The following is a 19,924-nucleotide window of genomic DNA, read 5'->3' on the forward strand; positions in this document are numbered from 1 at the left end:
TGTCCTGTGATCCTGTGGATAGATCACCCATTAGTTCTCTCTGCACACTGGTTGTGCTCCCCCCTTCAAGTCTTTTATCCTTCTCTGTAGTTTTATGCAAAAAGAATGCACTCTTGAGACAGCAAGATGTTGTGCAAGAAGCACTGTAAACAGGGACAACGGGGAAACGTGCTTTGATCTAACAAACACATTAACATTGGGGCACCTTAAAACACAGCAGATGCCTGAGCTGGTTTCACACAGGCCTCATGGGAAGCATAGCAGTACCTAATGTGTGTACTTTTAATAAGAAAATTTATTGCAAAATTAGTATTTTCAAATACTTCTGTGCAATGAACATTCTCCATCAACAAAATGAAGTATTTCTTCCAGAGGACTGGATTGTAAGTACAGCAACAGGTCAATTAATGCCAAGTTCTACACTGGAAAAGGCAACACTCCAAGGTTTGTATTTTGATTAAAGAGTGGCAGTTCATTTTATCCTACGTGTACACAAAAGAGAATGAGCAGTGAGTCCTTCAGTTATTGTGCAAGTGTACAGGAGATATAAAAAGGTTACATGCCAATTTCTGAGACTCTTAAGTACAGTTTACAACAAACTCTTCTCCCCTGCCCTGGACTGCTTCCCAGTCCACCAAGTTATTTGCTGGTCCTATTTCTTAAGTAGTGTTCACTGAGTCTAAAGGCACTTAAAGTAAACTATTCAGTAAACTACCAAAAGAAAAGGAAAATAGAGACCTTTAAATCCAAGGAAGTAAATGCTTTTAACTAACTGGCTCTATTTTTCAGGGGGGAATGTGAAGCACCACGTGCAGAACTTTCACTGCAGACTGTATGCAGGACAGGCTATAACCTCAGTCCTGAACAGTGACTTTATATTTCCTCTCTTATCTCTGTGCCAAACATAAAATTGATAATCTTTAATGTTGACAATTAAATGGTCTTGATGGTCATCATCAGCCTCCTCAAAGGATAAATCCTGGCTTTTAATTCTTGGGGCATCAGAAACTGCAAAACATGTCCAAGATCCCCAAGCATATTAAACTGGCTATCTTTACTTCTCCCTCTGGCAGACCATCACTTCCCTTAGAAACAGACCTTCCTTCTACAAAACATGATCTATGCTTCCACAAGGTACAGGATGTTAGCCTGAGTTTTAAAGAAATCACTTTGTTGATTTACTAAAACGAGCAATATTTATTGCTGTAATCTTTATTACTTTGAAATAATATGTAACTAAAGTAAAGTCAAGAAGGTTTTGAAATCTGCCTTCTGGTTTTTCTCTTTTTCTTCTAGGTCAAGCATCCGTTTTAGCTTAGAAAAGTGAAATTTGGAATTTCGAGGAGTCTTGGAAGCAGAGTTGGTTGTTGTCTGTCCAGATTCAAGTGTCCTGAAAAACAAAAGATTCAAATGTCTTACAAGAGAGAAATAAGAATATAAAGTAACTGTGAAAGCACACATATATAATTTGAGTGAAAAATATCCAAGAGAAATAGTGTATTTTTATGTGCAAGTTAACAGTCAGAAGCGTTACTTTGTCATGCAAATTTTAGGCAGACATTTTGCATTAAAGACACAAATGTAACTGGGTATTCTTTGCACACAGAGGCATTTCATGAAAGTCTTTGATTTTAAAGGATGAAAAGTTAAAATTCTCAACCATAAGTTAAAATCTCCTCAACTGTACCAACTGAGAAATACACTAAGTTATCAATTTAAACTTTATTAAAGTTGACTGATCTAAAATCAAGAAGATTTAATACACTCTACTTGGCAAAGGGCTGCTTCAAATAGGAAAGAAACAGGTACCTGGAAAGTGATGAGGGACTGTTCCCTTTAGATCCCAACCTAGTGCAGCTTACAGGTGTCATTTTCTTTGCAGACTGAATTTTTACATCTGGTGTCTTCAGGCTAGATTTGATACCTGGAGTGCCACAATTTTGTGTTTTGGCTGCCAGAAAATCCCTGCTTTTACCATAATATCTTGTTGTTTTGTTGCAAGATTTGCAAGTAACCAGCTATGGAGAGAAGAAAGGAAGTATCAAGCTCTCTTTCAGTCTTTCCACCTCTATGTTATAAAGCCATTAGAAGAATTATTCAAACTGTTCTCCAAATACCATGACACAAATTAAATATTTGCTTAAGTGAAACATGAGATACTAAAAAGTACAAAGATACACTTTGTAACTCATATTTTAATTCAGGCTTCTTAAGCCAAATACATCCTCTGGGTTTATCTAGAAATTACTCCAATTCCCTACGAACTAATTTCAGGGGACCCATACTGCTGAATATAATATTGTACAGTGATATACAGAGAACAACCCTGTAAAGACATGAAACAGCACCTGAACTGGGCAAATCGTATTTTGAGTGTACAAGATACACTGAGTATACTGGAGTACTCCTATACCTTGGGAATTTGGCTAAAAAATTTGACATTCTGTGTCATCTAAAGTCATTAACATATTCTACCCCCAATGAAGTTATATTGCACACTTTTCAGGGAATCTTGAGATACAATATTTAAATTACCAAACTCTCAAACCCAGTCATCTATTTTACTAAAAACAGCAAGTCCCAGTGAACAAAGCCAAGGCTTTGCATTATGGCAAAAGTACTTATTACAACAAGGAGGATGTTCTAAACAAAGGGCACTTTCTCTTCTCTCTGTGTACCTCTAGGCTGCAGGGAACTTCAGCAGCACACCAGGCTGAGAGGTGCATCTGAACTGATCACATCACCCAGTCAGAGGCTGTCAGGCATTCCTGATATCCCTCACTGCCATGGCAACTACTCATACTAAGAGATATGAAAGTAATACAGCCAGACAGCTTTCTGAGGCACCAATTAGACTGACAGAAAAACAGTTATGTGATGCTTCTGGTTAAAAATAACATACTCAAAAGACTGTCACAAAAACGTCTAAGCAGTTTTGAAAACATCTACACCAAATCATTCTTCATTTCAAAGTGCGTAAATTCAGATAGTTTATTAAAAATTTCATTTAGAGATGCTGAAATGAAACATTTTTACTTAAGTGTTTTGACTTCCTCTAGACATTATATTTTGTCAGCCTAACAAACTAAAAAAAAAATAAATAGCATTAACTATTTTAGTGCTTAGGTACTGACATATTTTCAAGTTCTTCTGAATGAAATTCAGGTGGGAAACAACCATTCATGGTGACTTAGCACTGCGTGGAATATAAATGGAGGTGATCACTTTACAATGCAGGAATTACTGGATTAATCATAGCACTTCACAGCTAATTTCCATTCCCTGAAATGGATCAGCAGTTAACTCCAAAAACTTTTAAAGCCTTAAAACAGTCCCTATGTTATATGCCTTTTTATGCCAGAAGCAATCTAAAATCAAGTTCTACTTGCTAAGAAAGTTCTCAGAGGTTCAACCTGTCACATTATTGCTTGCATTAATTTCCAACCACACTGGAATTTTCATTTGCACAAGTCTCAGGAATTAGATTACAGGGATCTACATTGCTAATTTTGAAAGCTGCCAGTTGCTGACAGCATTTTTAAAGACTTAAGACAAGAAACAAATCATAATCCACAGGACAAATTTAAACTGAACAAAGCACAAGTAAAGCAGACTGTAATTACATACCAAGATCAAACTATTACCCAGAGTTTAAACTGGACCTATTTAAACTGAATTTTAAACTACTCATATGAATGCACAGTGTGTCCCTAACAAACACTCTGCAGTTACACAATAAGTCTAAGAGCCCATCATCATTTCATAGGACACTGCTCTGTTCATCAGTTGCTTAAAGGGACAGTTCTTAATGTACCCTCAACATTCAGGATACCAGAAAAATAAAGCAAACATGTCAGCCTGAAGAATCACAGAACATCTTGAGTTGGAAGGGACCCACATACATCATCGAATTTCAGCTCCTGGCCCAGCACAGGACATGCCAAGAATCCCAGCATGTGCCTGAGAGTGTTGTCCCAATGCTTCTTAAACTCCTGTCAGCCTTGGTGCTGTGACCTCTCCCCTGGGGAGCCTGTTCCACTGCCCAACCACCCTCTGGGTGAAGAACCTTTTCAGATGTCCTTTCTGAAGCTCAACTTGGATCTACATTCTGAGGAGAGTGCCTTTACGAAGCATCTTATTTTGGTCTGACAGCCAAAAACCTTGGTGATATATTCCTCAGTTTAAAATTTTTAATTGACTCTTACATAGTTTTTGGTTTCACAAAATTTACTCCTGTAACCACAAGACTCTTACTCAAGAAAATTCCAAGTGTACCAGCAACTGCTGGGCACAATAGGGTGCAGTCTCATTTATTACAACAACCATTCACATAACCTGTTTTAAAAACAGTACATACCTTGGCAACACTAGATTAAATGTTTACTATTATTCTTCCAATAGTAATTAAATGTCACATTCCTGAGTACTTTTAGGAAAAATAACTGAGGCCTCAAGAAAAACATCAACTAGCTGAAATTACCTCTGTAGTTTAGTTTTAAAAGAGTTTCTATAAACAGTAATATTCAGACAAAAGTAAAAAATTCTATTAATACAGATGGCAATAATAATCTGATGTAGCCATGAGAGGCTAGTGAAACACATGAAGTAAAGCTTGTGTCAAAACATATTTGGTCAACAAGTGATAAACTGAAACAAAGGCAGTACATGAGATGTTTGTGTAGCTTCTCTAACATGTGGGGTCACAAGGTATTTTTTTGACAGAAAAGCTTACTGGTCTTGTATTCATGATCTATCTATTGTGGAAGGCAAATTTAAAAAAATGTCATTTATGCACAGAAGTTATTCCAAAAAGAAAGTGTCTTATGCTCGTGAAAACGAAATGTGTGGGCTCCTCTTCTAAGAGAAAGGTTTCTGTATCTTCTTTTTTTTGCCACTGAAACAGGGACATGAAATTTAGGGAAATATCGTGTACATGTCAGTTTCAAATAACTGTCCTTACCAGAATGCTTCTTGACTCCTTGTACTTTCTCAAAAGCTTTGTCTGTTTCATGTTAAGCTTATGATTCTTTGCCTCTCGTTTAAGAACCTTCTCTATCTGTGGAGTCACTTTCATCTTTGGTTTGAGGCGCACTCGGTAGCTGTCAGGAACCAGGAACTGGAAGCAGTAAGGACATATCCTTTCTAATCCACGTTCATTACCTACAGATAAATAAAGGCAAAAGGATGAAATATTTATGTTTTATAACCAAACTTTAAAATGGTGTATTTCAATTTTAACATTACCTAGGTATATGTTTTTGTGTTTAAGGTAACACTAGAACACAAGAGGAAGCTGAGAATGTGCTCAGCTGTACACAATTCAGACTAAGTTAATGCATGGCACAAGTTTACACGATATGTAACTGTGGATTTTCTTGAAAATAATGCAATTCCTTCCCAAAAATCTTTAGTAAAGGAAAGGAGGCTCACAATTCTGCCATGTAGGCACAATCTTCTACCAGATCGGAGACAATAAGGTCTCGGAAAGCTCTTTGCCTATTTTAAGTGTGAGAAGATGACACGATCTCAGGAACGAGACAAACGCTTTGAGATAAATTTCAGACCCAACAAGAGGCTCGCTCCTGGCATCCGCCTCATTATCTCCTGCAGCCGGAGCCGGACTCGGGCGCCTCTCCCTAAACCCCCGAGGGACACCTGGCCCTGCTTCCTGGCGAGCTCAACACCGCTGCCGGCAGCCCCGAGGCACGGCCCTGCGGGGGCAGAGCAGCGGCAAGGGGCAAAGGGAGAGAAAGGGTGAGCCGCATTCATTCCCAAGCTCCTATCCTGTCCTTGCGCTGCTCTCCCGCAGCAGGAGCCTCCTCTGGAGCGCGCCGGGCTCACGGGGCGCCCGGCTCCGGAGCCCCCTCCTCCGGCCCCGGCTCCGCCGCCTGCGACCGGGTCCCTCACTCGCCTCGGGAGTTGCGGAGCGTCCACCTGCACGGGAGAGAGGGAAAGCGTCAGGGCGCGGCCGCCGGCACGGGCGGGGACATCCCGCGCCTCACCGCCGGCTCCCGCACCGCCCGTCCCGGCCCCGCCGCGGTTCCTTACAGCAGGAATCGCGCCTCTCCCGGGCAGGTCTCCGCCAGCTGCTCCGCCGCCGCCAGCACCCGCCGCCGCCCCATGGCGCCCAGCGCCCGCCGCCGGAAGGATGGGAAGGGAAGGAAGGGAAAGCGGGCGATGTGCAGCGCTTGGCCGAGCCCTGGCGGCTCCGCGGCCGCAGCTCCAGGGTACCGGGCTGGGGCGGGCCCCGGTGAAGGGCAGGGCCGGGGTTGGCGCCGGAGGGCAGCGGGGCCCGGCGGAGGGGTGGGCGGGTGAGCGAAAGGGCCGCGGGAGCCGAGCCCGGCCCGAACCCCCTCGGAGCGCGACACCCGCCCCGGGGAGCCGCTTGTGTCCCCGGCCAGATGAAAAGTTTCTCCGGTAGGAAAGGAAACTTTTACCTCAGGGAGAAAAAACATGAGGAAGAGGTGCTTTAGGTTGAGGGCGGCAGAACGCTTAGGCTGGCTCAGAGAGGTCGTGGAATCTCCTTCTCTGGAGACATGTCAGTCCCACCTGGACTGTGTCACCTGCGTTACTGTGTCACCTGCTCCAAGGGACCTCTGATTTCCAAAGGTCGCTTCAAATCTTAACAATTTTATGTGATTCTGTGGGGAAAAAAAAGAAATCAAAACCCAAACTCCGAACGCCACGCGTTTCTCTGTGAGGGCTTGTCCAGGTGAAAGATCTGCAGCAGCAGCTCCATAAATCCGCCTGATGCTCAGCAGTGCTGAACTTCATCTGTCACGCTCTCTATTGGAGGTGCCTTTTCCATGGATTTTGGCGACTGCAGACTTGACTTTATCACTCTGCAAATGTCCTCCAATTAAAAAAAAAACCAAAAACAAACAAAACCAAACAAAACAAACAAAAAAACCAAAACCAACCAAAAAACCCCTACCAAAACCACAAAACACCCCCAAAAACCTCCCCTGCACCTCCCCAAAAAAGCCCCTAAACCAAACCCTCAGCTTTTCACCTTTCGATGTGTGTTTTATTAATGCGCTCAGCCCTGCTCATTTGCTAGACGTTTTTATCCTTTGATCTATTGGTAATGGTGTTCATTTAGGAGAGGTATTCAGCTGAGCAGGCTTTGATAGTCTGTCAAGGAATTTGGATAAATATAATTATTTCTTATTTTCGGACATGGAGTAGCCAAGGGCTTTAAAAATAGAAAAGCAAAGGGGAAAAGAAATTTTAAGGCTTCCTTTAAGACAGCTTTACTACACAGTCAATAAATCTGGACTTGTTAATGAAATGTTCATAATAGGTTCAATTAGGGCCTCTGCTGACTCTATTTTTTTAATGAAACCAAATTTTTCAATTAACCATTCAATGTTACATTTTTGTTGCCTTGTTGCTGGCTTTTTTGCTCCTGATTTTTGAGCGAACTCCTACCTTTTCTGAGTGGAAGAGCAGAGATGTCATGTAATATCCATTCAAAACACAACCAGTGTCCATCAGTCAACAGATTTTTTGGCAAATGAAATATTCCCGTTTATTAATACTGGTGAGGGAAAATGAAAGTACTTTTTGACCATAAGTAAGCAAAACCAATTCCAATACTTTTTTGAGGGGTGGGTCTGTGTCTATAATTTGTTAAGCACATTTGTTCCCTAGGGAAGTTGTTTGTGGAGGAAGAATGGTGGGGCAAGAAAGATACTGCTTTCCCAGCTGCTGCCTAGATAAAGGGAAATGTGCTAGGGTTTTTTTCTTTTGCCTGGAGCTGGGACCTGACTCCTCCCTGCCCCTGGAGTGGTGCAGGTGGGCCAGAGCATCTGCACCAGCACCATGGATTCACTTTTTCTTTTGAGAACAAGTGCCTGAGCGACCTGATTAAGCAGCGTGTGCTGTACTTATTAGGCAATGACTAACACAATGCAAAGGATTCATTTATATTCGCCCCCCCTCCACCTTCACTTTCACACTCTTTATATCCCTGCTTTTTTCTCTCTCAGTGTCTTCCAGTCTGCCTGAAATGCTTGTACACTTTTTTCTCCTTCTGCTCCTGAGACAACACTGGGCCATTCCTTTTTTTTTATCTCAGTTTGTTGGATTCTCTTTGCATTATAGATCATCTTTGTCCGAAAAGCGGGGCAGACAGCCACTCCCAGTGCCATCCACTCTCAGAGTGATGTGCCTCGTCCCGGGTCCCGTCACATGAGGCTTTCCCATATTAGGTGTGGTGCTGAATGCGCTAAACAAAGCACTAGAGACAAAGGGGAAATGGCCAAAACCCAAAACTCAAATTCATGGCTCTCTACCAGCCCCTTCCTGCAGAACTCCCATCACAAGGCAGTATTTCTGTGCATCCAGTGCTGGCAGGACCAAACCCTTAAAAACAGACAACCCTCAGATCCTCGGCACAGTATTTATGGCATCAGTGGGATGAATTCGTCCTCATTTCAAGGCAGAATGCATTTCTCTCTACTTTTTCCTGGCTTTTGTTCACCAAAAAAAAAAAAAAAGCCCACGTTAGCAGAGCCGTGTTACAAACTGCTTCCCGCTTCTGTTGTTTAGCGTTTTGTAGCTACCACGGCTGGCCAACAGGCTGTAAATCTTGCCTGGTGTTTTGTAACAAAGGAAAAAATAGAATGATTTGTGTTGACTTTTGGTCATCGTGTATCATTATCGATCCGGGGGAGGGCGGCGGGGAGCGCGTACCGCGGATCTGTTGCTCGCCACTTCTCCGGGAAGGCGGCGTGAGCCAGCAGTCAGTAGAGGGCAATAGAGAAATACAGTTTGTGATGCCTAAAGGATTTGAAGCCCTGATTATGTGTTTACAGAAAAGAAAAAGAAGAAAAGAAGAGCCAGGAGGATAGGTTGTTCAGTTTACTACCGGAGACCTGACTGTGACAGACCACCAAGAAAACGAAATTTTCAAAGAGAGTAGAGAAGACCTTCTGCAGCATCTGCAAGTCTGTCCTTTTTTCTTCAGAGTTACGTAGGATAACTTAGCAGAACTTATTGATGTCTGCATGTTCAGTGGACTCGGGGATCGACTGGGAGATGCGGAAATGTACTCTTTGGAAGAAACAGGAGAGGAGGCATTTCAAAGATCCTGCAGGTGACAAAGGTGAGCAAACTCACAGCTTCTCTTTCACGTGAGATAATAAATGTTCAGTCAGCTGGATAAAAGTCATGAGCACACTGAGTGAGTGATAGAAATTATATGAGAATTTTGCTTTTTCAGGCATGCTACTGCATGATTCATTTTCTCACTGAAAAAAGAGAATAGTGATGCCACAAGGATTAGCATTTCCAAGCACATGTTATTTTGAAGACATGCTAAAACCAGTGACCTGTTTTATGTCTCATATTTTGTATTAGAATTGTTTGAAACGTGCTCATCATTTTACAAGGTTTATGTGCTATAGTTCCTAGACTCTAGTTTACAGAGAAATATATATATATAAATGTGACTATTGTTTCTCCTTTTAGAGGGGATTTTTGCTCAGCTTTTAGACAAATGTGATTTGAAGGTTTGGAGAAATTTATTAAGAGATTTTTGGATGCATAGTGGGACTGCCCTCAGGTTTCTCAAAGGCTTTTTAATCAGAAAGATATTGAGAAGTGATAACTAAGAACACAGTAATAACAAAAGGTGTTAAGCCATAGAAATCAAGGGATGCAGAGGGTTGGGAAAGCAGAAAAAACCACAAGAGACTAAGTTAGGAAATAAACATGTGAAACACTTTTCTATTGCCAAGATCTCAGCTGGTGTCACCATAACACTTGGAAAATATCCTCAGGATGCCGGGAACCATTAAAGCAGTACAGATTATCAGAAGATAAACTTCCACTTCAGCTGCCACCACTACCAGAAGTGACTAATAAGAAATGTATGGGAAATGAAAGATGAAGAATCAAAGCATTGACATTCTGGGGATATCACAGAGCAAATGCAAGGGTACCTAGAGGTCAGTCAGACAGTACCCATTTGAAACAAGGCAGGCTGATAAATAAAATAAATAAATCATATTCTGAAACAAACCATCAGCTTTTAAAAGGTAATTAAAGGACAAGTTATCTGATGTTCCTCTTGAGCTTGGATTTATTTTGTAAGTGGTATCGTAGGTGAAGCTATGACACAGTGATTTATCTATGCTTTGAGTCCCAAAAACATGTGAAAGATTAGTGTGTTTTTTGTTAGTTTATACATTGTTTAGAACACAGCTTCCTTGCAGTATGTGCGTGAGGGAGGTGAAAGATAACGTATACAAAGTGTGCCACTATATCCTGTGGATTGGCAACATCCATTTGATAGGGAATGGACCCAATGACTATCAGAACCCATCTGATCTTGAAAGCTACAAGTTCTAGTTTCCTATTTTTTCTTCCTTTCATTCAATTTCCAGTACTCTACATCTTGTATACTTGTAAATCCATCATCTCAAAAGATAATAGAAGTTAAAGATGGTGTTGAACAAAAACCTCAGAGAGAAATATTCATGCAGCTTAATAGCGCCAACTCTTCTTTAAAGTGGTCTCTGGTAGAAATTATTAACTCTGTATCTAGGATGTGAAGCTGTAGGGCAGTAAACATTCCCTTAAAACTGATACCTATTTTCAGTGACATTAGCAGGATTGCTGTGTGGTGTTATGTCCATACAAATACAGTCAAAGGGATTTTTGTAGTGGGGAGCCACACAGGTCAGCGGCTGGAGCTGAGGAATGGGAGCTGCTGCTCCTGGAAGTCCAGGCCTTGTTTTGTCTCTGTGTGACTTTGTGGTACATTAGGCTTGTTTATGGTCAGCTCATGAAGTGGCCAGCCTGGCACCTTGCCCATGCCAAGGGTTGGGCTTTGAGTGGGAAGGTGCAGATGGTACAAGGAGTCCCTCATTCCATGCAGGTTATGGGAAAGGCCATTGCCAGGTTGCAGTGTTCTTCAGTACACAGACAAACATACTCCTATGCCAGTTCTGCCTGTAAATCCTTGCTACCTTGAGTCATAATAAACCATTCCTTAATTTTCACTCACAGAACAGTTGTCTAAAAATGTTGAAATCTCAAGCCAAAGTTTCACCTGTGAAAAAGATGCTGCTAATTAATGTGTTAATTGTCATGTAAACCCCTTTGCTTAATGAGATGTGAAATAGCCCCTGCTGTTAGGAATATCAGTGTGCACAGGAGTTTGTCCCGGGCACTTAGGGTCATTTATTGCTGTGCTGCAACACAACCCAGGGCTGCTATTTCAGCCTCTTGCCAAAATAGAAACGTTTTACTTTCTGATGAGTCATCTGGGTTTCGCTGAGATCTTGCAAGGTTCCCCCATCCTATTCTTCTTTGCTGTGCAGTCCAGGCCCTGCCCTGGAGGCCTTGCTTTCTCAGGAAAAGATGGGGTGGAACCTGCTTCAGCAGCTGTCAGCTCCATTCCTTAATTAACTTGGAGCAGACTGCTAATTAATGATATGGAGCATTTTCCCTGTCACTGGAGCTGAACATGCAGCATTCCCAGCCTTTTCTGGCCAGCAGTGTGGCAGAGCAGTGCTGGCAACTGAGTCAGAGTTTGCCACACGTTGTGCTAAATGTTCCCTGCATCAAGGCAGAAAGGGAACTAGGTCAACCAAAGGTGGCAGCTTTAATCTATTTTCCACGTTGGTCATACTTACAAACAACACAGAAGAACTACACGTTTCAAGAAAATATTTCCTTGCATTTTTTTTTCCTTCTGGTGAAAAAGGGGGTAGAGGAAGACTTATTTTTTTCCTTTCTTTTTGCTTTAAATTATTTCCTTTCCCTTCTAAGTCTGAGTGATCTGTTCTAAGATGGCACTAGTTTGAGCATGAGGCTGGACTAGATGACCTCTAAAGGTTTCCAACCTTACCCTGTAATTTTCAACAATCATGCTGCTATTTTGGATTCCTCCTGACTCCAAATTACCTGGGAGAGGGAAAAAAAACCCCACCACTGTTTAAAGATAATTTTCTTTCCCCTTAAGTTATTATTTTTATTCATTTGAAAATGCACCAGGGAAAATAAAAGCTGGGTACTTCTAATAAATAACAGTGTTATGAAATAGTTCTTTGCAGTTGTTGGTTTCTGAGTTTTGTCGTAAAATGCTTTAATTACCGTGTTCAGGCTGCTTAGCAAAATTGCTATTAGGCAGAAATGTAGTCAGCTGAGGGGTAAACTGTTTGAGGGTTGTACTCCCTGCTGCAGTTGAAAAGTGGCTTTTCACACCTGTTTATAGTATCCTAAGTTGGTCTTGTGTTTGAAAAGCTGGTGTCATTGCTGATTCTTCCAGTTCTATGCCTGGTGACTCATGTGGTAAGAAGGAGTGAAATATTTACTGCTAAAGTATGTGAAATAATATTAATTTTAAAAATCCATATTGCTTTTTCAGTAATCCATTTTAGCTAAATTCATTCCAAATTATACTGTTTGCCCAGCTGACATCCTTAATTCATCACCCTGGCTGAAACCAAGATCTTCAAAGCCATTTACAACAGCTAAGCAAACATGTCTTTCATTAGCTTCGATTATAATGCCTGATGAAGTGCACAGAGGAACTGAATCTTTAGAGATGACAGTGATGGATATGATTTAGACACAGGAGAGGTAAGAGAATCAGGCTGGTGCTTAGAGTGAGCTTTAATCCAGAGTTTCACAGTCAAATATCGGTGGATGGTGCAGTGCCTCGGATCTGCTTCAAAACTGCTGCTGCTGCTGAGGCACAATATATTGTAACTGCACTAGGAAGTGAGCACTTGGGTTTTCATTGCTGGTAATGGGGCCTTGTCCCCAAAACCTGATCCTCTTTTAAAGGATAAACTGGATGTAACTACCTCCAAAGTGTGAAGCAGCTACAGTAAAGAGGAAAAACTCCACGTGACATCAATTTAATTAGAATGCAGTATCATTGCCTTGATTAGTGATGGAAAACAGGAAACTTCTTCAGTGAGGGTTGTATTATAGCTGCACAATTCCGCAGTAGGGAAAGGATTTAACCTTCATCAAGTTGGCCCGAATGCAAGGCCCTCCACTTTCCTGTGCCCCTCAGAGACTTTGTGCAGAAAACAAAACAGCAAGGGGTAGATAATTCAACAGAAGACTTCTTTTTCTGAAATCCTGAGGCCTTTGCTTAAGCATCCCAAGCCGTTAAAAGCTCACACTAGTTGTATGCACATATGTTAAACAAACATCATCAGAGTTGTGTTAACTTGTTGCTTATTTGGAGCATGGAGAGGGGCTGATGCAATCTCTGGTCTTTTTCAAGAAGGCACATAGTCATATGTTTTTATGTATTCTTTTCATTATTATTAGACAAAGCTGACAGTGGTGTTCAGGTATAGTCTGCATCAATCCCTTGAAAGGCCATTTCCTTAGCGAGCAAAGACTTGTTTTCTTTCTTCAGGACAATAGTTTTAAAGAGTAGGTTGATAGCAGGGCAGACATAACAAAGTTTGTCAATTCATAATCAATTTATGGAAATGAAAATTTTTTTTTTCTTACTGTGTGCTTAAGCAATGTTTTCCTGATGAAAATATTTATGTATTGGTTTTTTTGTTTGTGTGTTTGTTGGGGTTTTTTTATCTCCTCCTTTCTCCTGAGCCAGGCTGAGATCTCTGTATCCTTTAGCATTGTTTAGGAAAAAAAAGATCTGGTTATCCTAAGAGCAGGGAAGACAGTGGAAAGCCTGAAGGAATTCTAGACAGAGATGCTGTAGCATACGTAAGGTCTGTGAAGAGCTTGTCACTGTGCATTTTGGCTCTCAGCTTCTGTTTCATTTGCTTCGCTGGTTAATCATTGGCTTGAGTGCTCAGGTACCATGGTGATCAACGCACTACCAGTGCCACAAACCCAGCATGATGCATATTCATTGAAACACTATTTTTGAAATAAAACCAGAAATAAATGCAACTTTTGAAAATCCTCAGCATAGCTAACATTGCCATGTACTTTTCTCTCTAACAATGTAAATTAGCATGGTAGGATACAGGCTTCTTCCTCCCATTTTAGATTTTTCCTTCTGGTGTTGATATCCACAGCTTTCTCATTAAGTGGTTTGAAAGGCTTCAGACTTCTTCCATATGTTGAGTATAGCACATTTGTGCATTGGCCTTTCTGTGCAGCTATTGAGATGTTTGTTCCACTGTCATCAATATTAATATCAAGGAAAGGCCCTTGGAATAAGAGCCAAATGCATCCTTGCTCTGTTAAGCCCCAACAGTTTGCTAAGTGTGACCTTTGTGAAGCTACGGGTATAAAGTTCAACCTTGAAAATCTTGGCCAGCAACTAACTGCTGGAATGCCAATTGGCAAGCTGTTCTTCCTTCTCCAAATGCAGAGCTTTCTGCCTGAATAGCTCCAATGCAGCATCTCTTCCGTAGTGTCAGGTTTTGAGGTCTGATCCTCACACAGACCTCTGGTGCTGTTGTTAATTTTTATAATGCTATGATATTTATGTCTTTATTTGAATATGTAAGATATTTATGTCTTTATTTGAATATGTAAGGTGGCCAACACTGAGGAGCAGTTTCCCACTGAGGATATTCCTGTGCCAGCATCCGTCCAAGATAACTGCAGGGAATATAGAAAAAAATGTTGCCTCCTTATCATGAGTACCTTACGAGTTTGCTCCTGGTTTTGGTATCTTGAATTCCATCACAATGCTGCTCTCTGAGCACCGGTGCCTGGAGCAGATTCAATATCATGCTGTCGGTCCATGAGCCCCCAGCACATGGCATGCCCACGAGGCAAATAAACCACAGAAGAGGGAATTAGATGGAGCTAGATGCAAGGTATGCATCCACTGGAGCTGAGTAATTGTTCCTCAAACCCTGCTGATCATAAATGCTTGCTTTAACTTTTGTTTCAGCTGTCGGGAAATGGAAAATACATAATATTCCTCTTACATTCCCCTCACATGAAATAAAGATGCCAAATATTTTTTCAGGCGTGTCTTACCATCTGCTTCAACAGCAATTAGTTCACCAATTGGTGTGGGACAAGTTTCATTAATAGATGGTGAAAGCACGCAAAAAGCCTCCAAACTCAAAGAGCGATGCAGGGATGCTCTTTATCTTTCTCTGGCATTAGGTAGGAAGGGCCTGTGATGCACTGCTTTGCAGGAGTTGGAGACACTTAAAAGAAGTGGAAAGACAAACCAACATACTGAATCCCTCATATTATGGATTTATTTTTTTAAGTATAGTAAAGACACTAAATATGGCAATTGTATTAATATTCCTGAGCCAAAGAGTGAGATTTATAGGACTTGTGGGTCAGGACAGTGGTTGCCTCCCTAGCCTGCTTCCTGTGAGATCTGAGCTGATGTTGTTGCAAGGGTGGTGGGAGGGAAGCCAGGACTTACCGTCTAAGGATTTAATTTGGAAAGCCTTGTACTTGGGATCCCCTCCTATCTATCTATCTATCTATCTATCTATCTATCTATCTATCTATCTATCTATTATCTATCTATCTATCTATCTATCTATCTATCTATCTATCTATCTATCTATCATCATCTATCTATCCTTCTGCAGTATGGGACTTTCCAGCTTGGGGCTATCCAGTCCTTGAACTCTCTGTGATCAACAAATCCTTGTAAAACATACAGGTCCAGCTGCTCTGCTCTGGTGCTTTCCTGCAGAGAAAGAACAAACCTTGAGGATAGTGGAAAATGAGCACTGTTTGCTTCCTCTGCTTCTCCTGACTCCAGGGCCAATGTAGGAACAGTCGCATCCCTCTTCCTGGAGGAAGATGGGCCAAACTGCAGAGGAAGGTACCAAACAGGGTGTAGACTATTACTGTGGGATGTAGGTGTAGTATCTTAAAAATGCTGGTGCCTGTAGCATGACTGAAAAACTGGGCTGTGGCATCAGAACACAAGTTGTCCTCTAAAATGATTTTGTTACCATGATATTGCCAGTCCTATAGGCAACCCTTCCTGCCAACCATTTCCTCCTTCTCATTGATCTGCAGTAATTTTTTTGTTACTTTTTTCGTTACTTTAAATACTTTTGGTTTCTTTGCTTACCTTGAATTATTTGTTTTGGTGTTCCTTTGCGTTAAAGTTGAGGGGTATTCATAGCATTCACAGGTTGGGTTCAATTAATTCCTTCATACTTCTTTTCCCAAGGTTATTCCATTTTTGAGAACCACTCTAGAACACGTGCAAATTGAGCATGGATAGAGACATCTCTTGCCAACAAATCTGTGCACTTGGTTCTTTCCATGGACTGTAGTCTGGAACTTGGCAAGCCTTTAGAATCTTTCCTGGATGAGCAGTTCTAGATTATTCACCAATATTTTTTTGGAGCTGGAGTGAAAATAAACATGAGCTTGAAATGCTGGGTACCAGCTCAAACCCAGACATCCACTATGTGTGCCCAGAACTGAGAGATTTAATTTGGCCCCTTTTAGATTATGATCCTGTGTCACAGTGAGGTTTTTAGTCTGAATGGCATGCAGTGTGATACTCATGTAAATATAAATACAGCAGCTTAGTGCTTGTAATATATTTACAGCCTCCTATTCATTCCTAGTGACATTTTCCTTTTTGGCTACAGTGGGAGAAGATGTGGCCTTTACTCTTGGAATTGGTTTGGTACCTTCTGATGGCAACAAAACCTGCAGATATAGAAGCATGATAAATGCTCAGACATGAGGGTGAGAAATTAGTCCATTTCCAAGCAATCTTAACATCTGCTGGAATGAGCAGAGTTTGTGTGGGTGCACAATTTCAGCCACTGTTCAATTTCATAAAAGCAGACCCATGATTTTTCTGTCCTCAAACACTTGATAGTTTTGGATAAAAAAGTAGGCCTGCTGCCAAAACGTGTTCAGGTTTTCAAAGTGTCTAATTAACAACAAGGATTGGTTATGCCTGGAATGAAAAGTATGTAAGGCAAAGAAAGCAATCACCTGGTCTGGTGCTGAAAGGGTTAATGAGGAATTAAGGAGAAGGAAAAAATAAAGGCTTCTAGAGTTGTGTTTAATTTTTCAGTCTCTTTGCTGTCTGCCAGTCCTTTATGTGAATGCTAAAAATTTCATAAAAAAAATTAAAAATGCATTTTATAGACCAATTTAAGAAACTGAACATGCAATTCTAAGTTTGGAAAATTGCACTTCTATTTTCTGACAGAATCTTACATTTGTGACTAAGGGAAAACTTGATTATTTCAGTGAATTGCTGGAGAAGTACATGTGAATCTCACTTTATCCATTCTCACCCTGACAGATTGACTTGGAAACCATCAGTTTCAAAGAAGGTAAAGGTATCAGATGAGTTCATATGCAACAGATGGGTTTTCTGGAGAAAGCCTCAGATTTGATAAACTTTCAGAAAAATTTCGCATGACTTGCTGGGGAAAAAGTACCTTTGTTGTGAATGTTTGCTGGTCCCACCGAAGCTGATGCTACTTTGGGGATTCACTTCAGCTGAGATTAGGACTTTGTTTATAGACCTGTGTGAGCATTGAAGATGAAGACACCAATCATTAAAGCTGTGTCAGCGTCTCAGCAATGAATTGATGTTCTTTTTGGCTAAAGTTCAATGTTCTTTGAATGAAAATCCTTGATTTACATTTCTCAACTATTCATGAGGGGCTATTAAGCTGATGTCTTGCTACTGTTTGTGGAGCCACCGAAGAAACAAGCAAAAAGGAAAAAAAATGCCATCCGAACAACATCCCATGGAAAATATTGATTTAAGTTTGGCGGCTGCTGTTGAATGTGCTTGTCGGTCCCTTCTGCAGCCACAGAACACATTGGCATTGCAGGTAGGCTGTCTGACAGCTTCCTTTCAAAGCATTGCCAAACCTGCTTCGTGGATTAGTCAACAACTGTTTCCTGAATTGTGCTTGCACCTGTTTCCTCTTCTTCTGGAATAAACAGTTTTATCTGAAAAAAGCATTGACAAAGGCCAAAGTTGCACCCCCAGCCTGGCCAACGTGATATAAGGGAAATCACATTTTCTTGGTGTTCGTAGAATGAAAGTAGCAGCTGTTACCATGGGAATAGTCAATTTATGAAAGAAGAAGTTTTGAGGAGGCTGAACATTACCACTAATCGAAGTGATTGCAGTCAAGACAAAAGGTTAATGTTCAAGATCTGCTAATTAGGAGAGAGCTACTTTTCTGGTAACGTGAGGATGGATGCAAATGAATTCTGTTTGATAAAAATGCTGTTGTCCTGGCTAATCCCTTGAATTTATTATTTTGGATACAAGGATTAGATTCATCCCTAGTATAGTATCCACTGATTTGTTTTCAAGTAAGTGTAAACTTAATGGGTATAAAGAGATACTATTTCCTGGAAAGGTTCTTTCAAATACATTCCTATAAAGTATTTTAAAGGTTATTACTTCTCATTCCCTTTTTGGAGACATCTTTCTGTGTTTTGTTTTGTATTTTGCAACTATTGATGTCCTCTCTGTCCTTTTCTCTCTGCTCAACACATTTTCTAGGGTGTAGAAATTACTATGGTTCTTCAGATTTCTCCTTAAATGTGCTAAAAATGTTATCAGCAAAAAGGCTTTTTTATTCTGCTGCACTCCCTCTATTGACTGACTGTGCCAAGACAAAGTGAATAATATAGTAGTCGTCATCTGCAAACAGAAATGTTTGGGCCAGATCATCTCTGCTCATATGAAGTGCCAAATTTTCACTCTCTTCAGGAGAAATGCATCTCTGCACAAGTTCTAAAAATACAGTTTCTGTTAAATTTCTCTTTAGGGCACCCATCTGACATACTTCTTTTAAGAGCTAATAATTTAGAACAATTCTCCAGTTTGCCCTGAATTATTTCACAAAATAATCCTTATTAATTAATTATTTCACAAAATACTTAATTATTATTAAAATCATATTTGTGTGAGCCCTAGCTGTTTAAATAATCTTGGGCTCTTCATTCTTCTATTTATTTTCACTTGCAAGTAGCCTGCATTATCGCAAAAGCCTTTATCTGTGTAATTAGTTTTACATGGATTTTGTAATGAAAAGTGGACGTGAAAAAAGGAATGGTGTATTGGATATGTCCCCCAAAATGAAACCAGTAACATCAAAGCAGTGATAATGTCAGTACCACACTAATGATTGAAGAGCTAAAGGACACTCTGTGACCAGTGGATGCAAGCAGTGGATCCATGCAGTTGTAGAGGGTGTTACAGCATGTGATACTTCCAGCTATGTATTAACCTCTAACTCCAAGGCTGTAATTTTGCCCCCACTCTTCTCTCTGGAAGAGTGTTTGAGAAACTCATAGCTGCTTCCATTCTGTACAGCCTAGATGAGTGTGTGGCATGTACACTGCCTTCCCTGCCTTGCTCTTGTTGCTCCTTTAATTAGATAATACTGCTTCTACCTGGAGATATCTTCCTCAAGGCATTTTTAGGGAGCACTTATATGCTTAGTTAGTTCTTCTCTTGCTGTGCTAAACAGGTCAGCTCTGTTGGTGTCTTTGGATGGGAAATCTTCTTGTCTTCCAGGTTCTACTGGAAATCCCCATTCTTATGTTCTATGGCCTCATTTGCCTTTTTCATCATGTTACCTGTTTTGTCACTCTCTCATTGACAACTGTAGTCCTCGTTTGTCCTTACTGGGTCATCTCCCATGTTACGTTTTCATTTTCTGCCCCAGGCCTTGTTGCTTTCCCCATTTCTTTGGCTCACATCTTCAAGGCGCTTGTATTGCTTCACTACTCTACTGATATTAGAATGGGCAGGTACTCTTCTACCTAGGTCACAGTGATCAAGAGCTATGGAAGGACAAGAGTAGCCCCAGAATGGATGCTGAAGACCCATTGCTAATCTTAATTGATTTTATACATCCCTTCTTAATGGCACTTACTTGCTATTATTTCTCCTTTAGCTGTTTTTTAACTATGCAAAAAGTCTTAGTCCTCAGATTCCTTAATAGTGTATAACATGATGTCAAATGCATTACTA

General features: G+C 40.9%; 1 protein-coding gene and 1 long non-coding RNA gene across 9 annotated transcripts in view; one reads left to right on the forward strand and one right to left on the reverse strand.

Moving 5' to 3' along the window:
- Window positions 1–277: 277 nt before the first annotated feature.
- RMP24 (ribonuclease MRP subunit p24) lies at window positions 278–6,247 on the reverse strand. 2 transcript variants are annotated; one of them, XM_054639347.2, is made up of 5 exons: window positions 6,049–6,247; window positions 5,912–5,934; window positions 4,961–5,160; window positions 1,810–2,018; window positions 278–1,390 (listed from the first exon to the last, which is right to left on the reverse strand). In XM_054639347.2, exons 1-5 carry the CDS (start codon window positions 6,120–6,122, stop codon window positions 1,237–1,239), a joined length of 660 nt encoding a protein of 219 aa, XP_054495322.2. In that variant the 5' UTR covers window positions 6,123–6,247; the 3' UTR covers window positions 278–1,236. The 2 variants fall into 2 exon arrangements, with proteins under 2 accessions (XP_054495322.2, XP_054495311.2); XM_054639336.2 differs by lacking the exons at window positions 5,912–5,934; window positions 6,049–6,247 and adding an exon at window positions 5,565–5,908.
- Window positions 6,248–8,527: 2,280 nt separating this feature from the next.
- Window positions 8,528–19,924, forward strand: part of LOC143694754 (uncharacterized) — a 96,150-nt gene continuing 84,753 nt past the window's right edge. For 2 of the 7 annotated variants that reach the window (XR_013183410.1, XR_013183414.1), the window contains exons 1-2: window positions 8,537–9,109; window positions 17,219–18,119. This is a non-coding gene — a long non-coding RNA (uncharacterized LOC143694754). The other 5 variants (XR_013183411.1, XR_013183412.1, XR_013183413.1 and 2 more) reach the window with 5 other exon arrangements.

This window comes from Agelaius phoeniceus, chromosome 1 (assembly GCF_051311805.1).
Source record: "Agelaius phoeniceus isolate bAgePho1 chromosome 1, bAgePho1.hap1, whole genome shotgun sequence".
NCBI classification, from domain to species: Eukaryota; Metazoa; Chordata; class Aves; order Passeriformes; family Icteridae; genus Agelaius; species Agelaius phoeniceus.

Excerpts from the sequence above, each read along its gene's own strand:
- RMP24 (XM_054639336.2), bottom strand. The coding sequence starts at position 5,769 with ATGAATGCGGCTCACCCTTTCTCTCCCTTTGCCCCTTGCCGCTGCTCT. Across the intron at positions 5,161-5,564 it reads AGGAGCGAGCCTCTTGTTGG|GTAATGAACGTGGATTAGAA; the intron begins GTCTGAAATTTA and ends ATTTATCTGTAG. Across the intron at positions 1,391-1,809 it reads AGTCCCTCATCACTTTCCAG|GACACTTGAATCTGGACAGA; the intron begins GTACCTGTTTCT and ends TTTGTTTTTCAG.